The 11,103-nt window shown below is 38.7% G+C and overlaps 1 protein-coding gene across 1 annotated transcript; it reads right to left on the reverse strand.

The window, feature by feature from the left end:
- Positions 1-275: 275 nt before the first annotated feature.
- Positions 276-11,097, reverse strand: LOC104801057 (myosin-7). The gene is made up of 42 exons (XM_010524139.1): positions 10,806-11,097; positions 10,270-10,395; positions 9,987-10,130; positions 9,628-9,773; positions 9,382-9,538; positions 9,217-9,275; positions 8,965-9,124; positions 8,702-8,851; positions 8,502-8,638; positions 8,269-8,415; positions 8,075-8,176; positions 7,743-7,800; positions 7,549-7,650; positions 7,397-7,434; positions 7,178-7,304; positions 6,900-7,070; positions 6,695-6,826; positions 6,483-6,592; positions 6,294-6,354; positions 5,900-6,077; positions 5,601-5,806; positions 5,391-5,510; positions 5,002-5,100; positions 4,640-4,852; positions 4,365-4,517; positions 4,104-4,253; positions 3,849-4,016; positions 3,621-3,760; positions 3,375-3,489; positions 3,257-3,277; positions 3,066-3,143; positions 2,801-2,971; positions 2,456-2,608; positions 2,166-2,342; positions 1,919-2,029; positions 1,763-1,833; positions 1,569-1,668; positions 1,423-1,479; positions 1,282-1,338; positions 1,030-1,110; positions 847-923; positions 276-767 (listed from the first exon to the last, which is right to left on the reverse strand). The coding sequence occupies exons 1-42, from the start codon at positions 10,806-10,808 to the stop codon at positions 653-655; spliced, it is 4,941 nt and encodes a 1,646-aa protein (XP_010522441.1). The 5' UTR covers positions 10,809-11,097; the 3' UTR covers positions 276-652.
- Between the last annotated feature and the right edge of the window lie 6 nt (positions 11,098-11,103).

An 11,103-nucleotide genomic window follows, 5' to 3' on the forward strand; every position in this document is an offset into this window, starting at 1 on the left:
GGGGGGGGGGGGGGGGGACGAGCTTTTGATGACCATAACTTTTTTTTTACTCAATTCTTGTTGCCTGATCTGTCATCCTCTGAATCTTTTGGTTCCTTCTTGGTTTTTCTGTTTTCAGTTCTTATGATTGAGACACACGTACAGTTTCTGTAAATCTGCAGGTTAAACATAATCTTAAACGGAAGCCCACATATAATAAAATAGTAGTTAATGATATGAACTACGATCACTGAGTTGATAAAGAAAACACTAATCAACGGTAAGATAAACCGGTTTAGTTTAAACATAATTATGATGGTGTTGTTAAGAAATAATCAAAACCCCAAATCGAAAATGGGCGTCATAGGTAGGTAGCCCAAAATCAAACCTATGAAATGAATCCATGATCCTTGATTCAAAGCGACCGCCTTCAGGCTTCAGCTTTCTTGACTACAAGTGAATTATAAGGTTGGCTTTGACCTAATCAACCCAAACAAAATGAATGAAAAACTTGGTGACTTAAAACGCAAGAGACGTATACTCGAGCTCACGTTTCCCTTTCAAACTACGAGAGGGAACCTATGAATATTCTACAAAACCTAACTTAAAAAAAGGGGTTAATGTACATCTCGAAGCGAATCAATGGCTGCAAGGTGCAAGGTAGAAACCCAACTCACTCCTTGAGAAAGGGGAAGTTGGGGTTGTCAGCAAGCTCAGCAGCTGGTTTTACGTTGGTGAACTCTTTTTCTTGCATGCATGTCGATATTTCGTCGGTTGAGAAGGGGATGCTGTGTTAACAAAAAGACAATTTATAAGTGAAGAAGCTCCTGAGATCATATATAACTTATGTTTGAGGGGGGTTAATACCTGGAATCATCGTCTAGCAAGAACGAACGGCTTTTTTCGTCTTCATCTGTCATTAGTAGTTTTAAGTTTGAAATCACCTGCATAGATGCAACATGAAACCCGAAAGGAAGAGATTTAGAGCTTTTTTTTTTTGTTTATCAGAACCCGGGGAAGGTTTTTTGGAGCGGATCAGGAAGAACATACGTCTGGTGATACACTCGGATCTTCACAACCATCATCCTTGCAGAAGGTACATATTCTATACAACTGCTGAGTACTAAGAACCTGTAAAAGAGGATGCCAAAGAGAGTAAACATGATCAAATCCGATGTGCTTTTCGAAAGTTCGTATAAGGCTGCGTAAGATAACGAGATTCTTGAAGGAGTATTTTCGATCCTAGACTATTCCTAGTTCTTAATAGATTTATTGTTCTTTGGCAGAGAAGCAGAATGCTACCGGGCAGAGGTTAGTCGTAAGATCATCATAAGTTATCGAGGATTTCTGCTCTGTAACCTGGAAAAGGAAGCATAGGGACATTCAAGACGACTACAGAAGAGACAGACTGGTGAATGCTAAAGATTAGTTTAAGAGACAGACCAGGAACCCGATGGCCTGTCTTGTGTGTCTGAGTTCATCCCATGAAGATCCTATGAACTGCATCGGGAAACACAAAGCAAAATAAAGATAAATTTAAGCTTTCTTTAGTTTTTCTGTCATGATGAGAGTTCAGAAAACTGATTTACCTCTTCGGTCGCTTGGTTACACCATGATTCTAGTTCATCTAATCCAGCCTTGACCTCTTTGCCCATGTTGAATGTGCAACACTCGGGATGGGGGAGAAGGCTGCATGGACATACACCACAGCTTCAATTTACTGGGCTAACAGTGTCAAACGTGATTTTGAGATGCATAAATAGATAGGGGATGAAATAGTTACTTGTTGAAGAGTTGAACATTTATGTATTGGAAAGTCTGGATGAAGATCTTCTGAACAAGAAACAGAGGAACCTGAAAGAAAGTGTTCCAGTAGGGAAATTAAGCAGCAAAGAGATGCGGAAACCACCTTTATGTTTAAATACATAAAATTTCTTACATAATTTTCCTTTAACGTGCTTAGAAACTGATTCAAAAGTTCAACGATGTCTTGCCAAGGCTTAGCCAGTGAATTCACTTCAGATGACTCTTCTGATGAATCCGTTGGTTCCTGAACCATCAAATATACGCAAACTTGCGAATTAGATGATGCTATCATGCAAATGATCCGAAACTATCTGAATGTTCAAGAGAACTACTGCAAAGAGATTGAGGATATTTGGCTGGAAACTGCACATTCAGTATACCTTAACGCAAGAAGAAAATAAGGGTGACAGTTCTCTCTTCAAATTCTCTCGGATTAATCCATATATTGTTTCCACGTAAGCTGTAATCTGTTGTTTGAAAAGTAAAGCAGGATATCTAGCATCTACTTGTTGCACTATGTCAGATGAAAGGTTGGCAGAAGAAGGCGAACGAAAACCCTGAGACATAACCACAGTGGGAGGAACTCCCCATAGTTACAGACAAATTCCAGTAATACAGACTATTCGTCATATGAGAAAGAATCCGGACACATCATAAGAGATTTTATTACCTGCGTCATCCTTCCAAAAAAAGAAGTTGGCTGGGGAGGTTTCTTGGGGCTCGAGCCTGTTGTGCTATGAGATTTCAGGCTTCTTTGAAGCAAGAACAGTAACGTTGATGTGTTTGTTAGCCAATATGCCAAATGATTATTGTCTTCCTGGTTCTGCAAAAAGATATTAAGTAACATACTGTCAAGTTTTTTTATTGCTCAAGCTGGAGAAGTATCGGGAAAACGATGAAATATCTGCCAACGTTCAGTTTTTTTTTTGGTTCATCTGAAACATGTCTGTTAACTGCAATTGTTCTTTGATCATAAATACTATAAACCATCTTATTTCAGAACTTCTAAAGTTACCTCTATTGCAGATCCAAAAACCGGTACAATTCGGTCAAATATACTGGTTTTTTCTGCTTCGAACAACTTCCAGTGGATGAGACATTTGTATATAGTAAAGGCTGCAACAGGCTTTCCATGGCTGAAACCGGCATTTTGTGAAACACATTTAAGAAGAACATCAATGTATTCCTGCATCATCATAATCACGACATTAACAATTTAGCCAGTCAAAAGAAGCTAGCAATTAGTATCAGGAAGACTGATGCTTCGATTTAGCATGTACATGGGGTTGTCGCTCAATCCTGGATCGTCTAAAAGATATTGTCCCGAACCGTCTTGATGGAATAGGAGCAAGGGGTTCCTGTAATATTGAGTTTTCTGTTAAAAGGGTTATAGCTATTGAAAAAGCAAAACCTGCAGAAGGCAAGATGATTTGAGTTAATAAAGAAACAGTTTATCTAGTCCTTCACTTACATGATGTCCATTCTCCAGCGGCTGCATACAACAGGCAGTGAGGAAAAAGAGATGATCATATTTTTTCTTTAAAAAAAAATCTAAATGAAAGTACGAGAAATTGTCTAGAGATATTTACCGGAGGTCCGGTAAATGACAACTGTGGAGACATTTTCCTGGAAGCTGAATTGAGCAGTGCCTGCTGTCGGAGAATTTTGTCTTCTGTTTCCATGTCAGAGACCTTTTCTTCCAGCCTAAAGAGAATCATAAACAACTACTACTTGATATGATCTGACTGGTGTGAAATCAAAGACATCATAGGGCCATCTCCGGTAAATGTGAAAGAAAAAAAAAATTAAGATGGACAATTCGGGAAAAGAGAAACCTTTGCATAGATGTTTTCAAATCAATTAACTTTGACTCTGCATCTAAAACTTGCTTCAGCCGCTCTTCACAGAGTCTACTTGCTTCCTCATACTTCTTCTCTGTTTCATCTATTTTCTTTTCCAATGAACCTACCAGATTCTGTTTGCAATTTTTATATAAATCAAATTTAGAAAGAGAGAAAATTAACAAACTTTAAACCCCGAGGAAACGTTTGGTGGAAACATACGTTTAACTCATTGTTCTCAGCAGCAAGTTTCTTGGCCCTTTCATTATCAAACGAATCGTCCTCTGTCAGTTTCTCATCTTTCGACATGTTTGTCTCCTCTCTTTGTCCTTCTGACAAATAATTTCCATCCTTTTCATCGACTTTCTTCTCCAGGGAACTCAACAGTGCCTGAGAAGGGTCACTCATTGGAGTAACGAGGTTCGAAGAAAAGGAAAAGGAAAAAATGGGCATATTTTTAAATCCATAAGATTTTACCTTTAGCCGTTCATTCTCAACCGTAAGTCTGCTCATCCTCTCGTGATCAAATGAAACATTCTCCTTCAGCTTTTCTGTGATGTTTGAGCTTGTTTCATCATGTTTTCTGTCCAGTGCATCAATTTTCTTCTCCAATGAACTCACCAACACCTAATAGATGTCATGCTTGATGAGATATCAAGAGGGAAACCGAAAACTCAGAAGAACCTACTTTTCTGTGACTCCATGGCCTTTATTGAAAGCGATATTCATGAATCTTACCTTCAGTTGTTCATTTTCAGCTTCAAGTTTGCTGAATGCCCCTTGATCAATAATCGGAACCCCCTGTTTCATTCGTTCTTCACTGAGTTTGCTTGTTCCTTCATATCTGTTCTCAGATTCATCAATTTTCTTTTGCAATGAACACACCAACTCCTTGTAAAAAAGAAAGATAAATAATCACGACCATACGTAAAAATAGCAAACATCAATCCATGACCCGGAAGCGGAAGAGAAAGGGACAAAAGGATCTAATAGAAAACTCTTAAAGATCTTACTTTGAGCTGTTCATTTTCAGCAGCAAGATCATTCGTCATCTCCAGTTCCTTAGTGAGTTCTTCCAACTCTACATGCATGTCTTGTAAAGCAGACTGCAATTTTAAGATCTCCTCACTTTTGGTTTCTTGAGTTTCCCCAAGCTGGACTTTCATATCAGTCAACTCTGATTGTAATGCTTTGATTTCTTGAGTTTTGGTTTCTTCAAGCTCGGTCTGCATTGTTTGGTAGATCAAAGGTCTCAAAACATACGGGAAATAACATTGCAATCAAGTGCCGCTTTATTTTCGAAAATAAATTAATTGAGCCAGACATGTATTGTGTATTCAGCTTAGTCTTATTAATGGAAAAAAAAAATGTGTACCCTCATCTGTCTCTCATGCTCCAAGAATGACGTTAGTTCTTCTACTTGCTTTTCTAGCTTAGTCTTAGCATCTTGAAGTGCTCCAGTTTCTTTAGCAGCCTGCAGAGACAATAAATATTTAGAAAAACCATTTCGAACAAATTAACTACATAATTGGTGATAGGACTGGCTGTATCAGAAGAAGTATCGTTGACTTGCGTTTCCTAACCAAGAACCTTAAGAGAAAAAGATGACAGAGATGGAAAAGCTCGATCCAAACAAAATGAGATGGCAGATTTCTACAGCTTCGCTCTTGCGTTCATTCAGTTTGGATGAAGGGTTGAATATGTTTCTCATGGAAGAATAGAATTGCAACTCTTACTCAAATGTTAGTAAAAATATAGTCTCACCATTTTAAGCTTCCGCAATTCTCTGCGTGCAACTCTTACTCTCCAGTGACATTGAGTAGTTATCGCAGCTTTCTTCAGTCTTATGTAGCGCCGATTACACAAACATCTTCTGATTTGACTCTGTAATGTCGGTGGATCCACATGCGGTCAATAGATATGGCAAACAAAGAAGCACAAATCAGTTTCTTCGATATGCAGTCTTAAGCTTACCTGAATAATGACTGCAGCTTTGCTTCGCTTCCTGAACTGAAGTTCAACTTGAGCAGCCATTTTACGTATTCCTGACTGAACTGTAACAGCTGAAAACCATAGTTTCTTGTATGCTTTCTGGCAAATATATGTCCGTGTCTGCTTCTGAATTGTCAGACAAGCAGCTTCTCTTCTCATGGCCTCAAACTGAAAACGTACAACTTCTCCTGCAACCAGTATACATAAGTGTCATTAGACATCTGATATCACATCTGAAGCCAACAGTATACTGACCTAGATACCTGCACAGTATGTCTTACCTCTACACAAAGCTTGGATTTCTATTGAAGCTGACTGCAACAACAGAAACTTTTTCCGTGATAGATATGTAAGTGTTTTCCTCTGTATAATTGTTGCTGATCGGCCTAGAACTTCAGCTCTGTGAGCATCCAATTCTGCCATCTGACCTGCCCTAAGAAACACCTTTGTCTTCCCAATCTGCAGTGAAGCAATATCACTAAGGACCCTCTAGTATTGTTCATCAAATTCCTAATTTTACTTGTATCATTAAGGAATAACCAGGTATACAACAAAAATGTCGAGTAAGAGTCGTAGGCAGGCTGAGCCAGAAACATATCTAGCGGCAGAAGTGTCGTAACCTTTTACTTTAATTCTGGAAATCACAATAAAGAAGTATCCATCTAATAAGTGCACCTGAAAACCTTTGAGGTCCACTTTTGCTAGCAGCCTTTTGCACGCGTCAACTTCATCGTAGCTATTAACATAAATACCAGGAGGCAGAACAGGTTTAAGTGAATCTGACACCTTAAATTCCATAAGCATTAAACAAATAAGACCGAGAAATTTAAAATACATGCAGAAGCAAAACGTCGATGAAGCTACCTTCCATTTGTGGCTTCTGGGGCCAAGATGCGGAATCGGGCTAAAAATTCGTTGAAATGCCTTCTTGTAGGATATCCAGCACAACTGATCCTAATGGCTTCCATGACTCCCTGAGAGCAGATACAGGAAATTACATAGTATCAAGAGAAAGCAGAATATTAATGCAGTTGTGAAAACAGAAGTGTAAGGTTCACTGAGAAATCAAATCTTACCCCACACCTAAGTTGATGCAGAATATTAACATTCTCGAAGATTTCTGGCTTTAGAACGTTATTTGGTTTAACGCATCGTATGTAGTGTGGCTCAGTGGTGTTCAACGTCTCAAGCAATGATTGCAGTTGTTGCTGTATTTTGGTACACTGTGAGAACCAAATTACACGAAATAAGCAGCATCTATCAGAAAGTATTATATCAGACCTTAAACTGAGAACCTATTGATGAGAACTTTGATGTTTTGGAAGATTCCTCTGGCAGCGGTGGAAACAAAGCTGAAACAAATGAGCAATTTGAGGAGCTCAGGACAGCTTGATGTTCCCCAACAACGTAGTCTTTGTTCTTGTCCAAAAATAGCTCTGTCTGATATGTGACCTGATATCGATTAAGAATAGGGTCATATCATGAAGGCAACAGTTTTGCTATTACTTCAGGAAAACAGCATTCCGGGAAATTCTTCAAGGTAATTGAAGATGACTAACATCACCAGCATAATGGCAAATGGTAAAGTCTGTACGAGCCAACTTTGGCTTAGTGAAACGCTTGTGGTCTTTAAATGTCTGGTATAGCTTTTGTGCAAATGTGTCATGAGTTGATCTCGGAAACATGCTGGAGAGAGGAGAACACAAATCCCATCATTTTTTTTTGCAGAGAACTAGACCACACAAAAAATGAAGAGTGAATGCATTCTGATACATTACCAAGCCTCATCCAGAAGGGCAATGATGCCACCAGGTTTCTGCATGACAGAACTCTATATTATGTACTTGAAAATCATAAATAATTCTGAATTTTTGAAATACTAGGCATCAGGAACAAAGCATCCAGCACCAAACATCATGCAAATGCATACCTTTTCAATAAGATCAAGGACATCCTGGTTATCTATGAACTCTATGTAACTCCAGTCAATCTCTTCTTTTGTATATTCTTCTTGCTCCATCTTGAACACGTGCTGTCGAAGAGAGAAATTTATGCATATCTATGGATGAGCAGAAAAGCAGAACAATCAGATTTGATTCTCTGGTATGAATATCAAAGTTCAACCTGGTTAAAATGCTGTTGCAGCTTCTCATTTGTCAAGTTTATACAAAATTGTTCAAAGCTGCAAAGTCATTGAAACAAACTTCTTAGTGAACAGTTGAACCACAGATTGCAATGAACAACCAAAAAATGGGAATACTGATATTGTTCCAAACCACAAGAAAGTTCTAAGTAAAGAAACTGAAAACGAAGGAAGTCATCAATAAAACCATCAGCTGTTATGTTTGAAGCTTAATCAGTGAGCATACATGCAGGAACTAAGACAGGGTTACAATAAGCCCTGTGAAAAGGAAATTTAACATGTCAGTGAAAACAAAAGCGTACCGGTTAAGCACCTGTTTGTCTTGAAACTCTCGAATCCATAAATATCCAGAACTCCAATAATGTATTTTGAATCTGGGTCTTGGCCAATTGAACTGTTGATTTTGCTCACAAGCCTGAGAACAAGAAAGTTGAAACCTTTAGAAAACAATGCCAAAGGATAATAATTCCTAGTCCCTTTTAGAAGTTTCAGCAGTAGATAGCCTACCAATCAAACAGTCTAGAATATACAATCTTCGCAAGAGCATCTCTGCTTAGAGCTGCACTATCGGGATCAAGTGACTTTGTTATGCTTTCATCGCGAGTCACTATGACCCGTTTGCACAAGGAATCTTCTAAGGCTTTCTCATCGCACCTACAAAAAAGAAACAATCAAGGGGTTTTTAACTTCAGCAGACCCAAACACCATTATCCAAGAGAACAGAGTAGTAAAGAATGTACATGAAAAGATCAGCAGCCATTTTGAGATGAAACCGGGATTTGTCATCCTTTGGCTCTGAATCATCCGATTCTTCTCCCTTAACAAACTCGATGTTCCCTAGATGAAGAATTGCAGCCACTATGCGGAAAATTGCATCCTGAAGTAGTAAAATGTAAGTGGAGTTCCTTGTCCAATAATGTAAATAACTAGAAGAAAGTACCTGTTCTTCGGAACTGATCCCAACAACGTCCATAGCTTTCCTTGTAGCGACGTATTCCTTGGAATCATCAACTCCATCCAATGCGTAACAATTTGATTGATTTAGATAGTGAAATGTGCTTGGTTTCCCTAATTTGAACTGCTCAGTTTCCTGAAATCCCATAACGGAAGCTCATTTTTTGTCAGCACAAATTTGACAAGAGTAATATCATTGGACATCTTCATAATTATGATCTATTGTGCCATAGAAGGGACAATGTTTACCTGTTCTGGTGCAGCGCAAAGCATGTAAAAGCAATGATAGTTTCTTTCAGGATCAGATACTTGACAAACACGAGACCTTTCTAGCAAATAGGTTCTGATAGCTGCTCCGGATATTCTTCCCATATTATCAAACTGAAGCTCCACAAATTTACCAAAACGACTGCAACACAAGATTTACCTAACTATGGTAAATCTGGATTCAGCAGAATAATAAAATGGCAGAAGCACCAAATCAAAGAGACATATGACCACCTTGAATTATTGTTCCTGACAGTTTTTGCATTCCCGAAAGCTTCAAGAACTGGATTGGACTGAAAAAAACAGGAAAGCAATGAGAGAGGCAAAACAGAAAATATCTCTATATGGAGACTCGCTTAATCTGTCTTCAGCTGGAACATAGACAAATAGACTATCTACCTCTAAAACTTGCTGCTCCACCGATCGTCCTTCACTTGCATCTCTTCCACCCATGTATGCAAGGTATCTCATAAGCATCTTTGTGCTCTCTGTTTTCCCAGCACCACTTTCTCCGCTCACCAAGATCGCCTGGCTCACTCCCTCATTGATCATTTTCCTGGATTTTATATTCCAGGTGATTGAGAAGGCCAGATATTTTATTAAACAGTATCAATAAAAGCTGATCAACCAAAACAGTAGATCTACCTGTATGCAGAATCAGCAACCGCAAAAGGATGTGGGTTCAACTCGCCAAAAGTCGCACCCTTATATTTTTTCATTACCTCATTGTCATATAGATGCGGTAGTCTTTTAAAGGGATTCACAGCTATCAGTATATTTCCTGTGTATGTCTGGAATCATCATTAAGAAAAATGTTTAAAACCAGAAATTTCAGTAAAATGATTGTAGGAAACAACTACAAGTTTTTATGGAAAGCAAGGTATAAATGCAAATTAGACGATGCATTATCACCAAAACAACAGTGGACAACCATGGGATGTATTCACAAGCGGGTGTACCAAAAGAAGAATGAAGACAGATAAGGTTGACAAGATGGAGCTTACATATATTTCATTAGCATCATATCGGCATTTCAGATTCAGCAGAACCCCAGGTTCATGCAAATACGCAAGCTTTGTCATGTCGTCCACACCAAGTTCAGGAAACTCAGGATCCTTGGGGAAGACATCATTTACCTTTGCCACAACCTAGGCGAATAGCGGTTTGGGGATACATTTCAAACCAATATGAACAAAACTCAAGATCCTTGGGGAAGACATCATTTGCCTTTTCTAAGACATTATTTAGTTGCTTATGAGAAAAGGAACATTTGAAAGGTGGGCTCACCGACTTTCCCGAGCACTTTACTTTGATCTCTTCACCATTAGCTTCTTCCACTTCCCCATCTATCCAGGCTTCATCTGGATCCTCTACCCAAACATGTGACCCTACTGTTACCTTGACTGAAGAAGCCTGCACCGCAAGATTACTTCATCAACAAACGATGAAAGAAGATCAAATGGAGAAAAACACCCACAAAAGGAGAAATCTTTCAGAATCCATTTTTCTCATCCATATTCAGATACGAGAGGAAAACAAAGATCAGGGAAGCTGTTCCAAGTTCTTTTCATTCTCTTCATGGGCATTTGAACATGAAAGTCTTCAGGAAACTCTCTTCTATTCCTCTTCAACATATTTTAGTTACTACATTTCATTGTACGATAAGAAAAAATTACCGTTGTATTGAAACACTTACAAGAAATAGCCGATATGTTTGTAGATACGAAACTTTTAATCGACAGATATACGAATCGACAACAGGAGAATCGAAGAAGGTCAATGAAAAGAAATCGCAATGCAGATTAGAGAAGAGAAGCTCTTACCATTATTAAGGCCGAATCTTGTCAGATGTTTCTTACAAATGATCCCAACTCAACAATTCCAACGGTGGAAACATCAATTTTTTTCCGGGAAAACCAATGAAAACAAATTTCCAGGGAAAGTTTCCAAACATGGATCTCACGATCAATCAGAGACTAAAAATTACGACCATTCTCTCTCTCCGACCCCCAAAATTATCGATCGACGTAAAATGAGGACGACGAAGGCTACACGCATCTCGTCCTGCAGACAAAAATTTCTCGGCGATTGTTGGGACTTTAAACCCTTCAGCTCGAATGC

Source organism: Tarenaya hassleriana, unplaced genomic scaffold, assembly GCF_000463585.1.
Source record: "Tarenaya hassleriana unplaced genomic scaffold, ASM46358v1 Cleome7, whole genome shotgun sequence".
Taxonomy (NCBI): domain Eukaryota; kingdom Viridiplantae; phylum Streptophyta; class Magnoliopsida; order Brassicales; family Cleomaceae; genus Tarenaya; species Tarenaya hassleriana.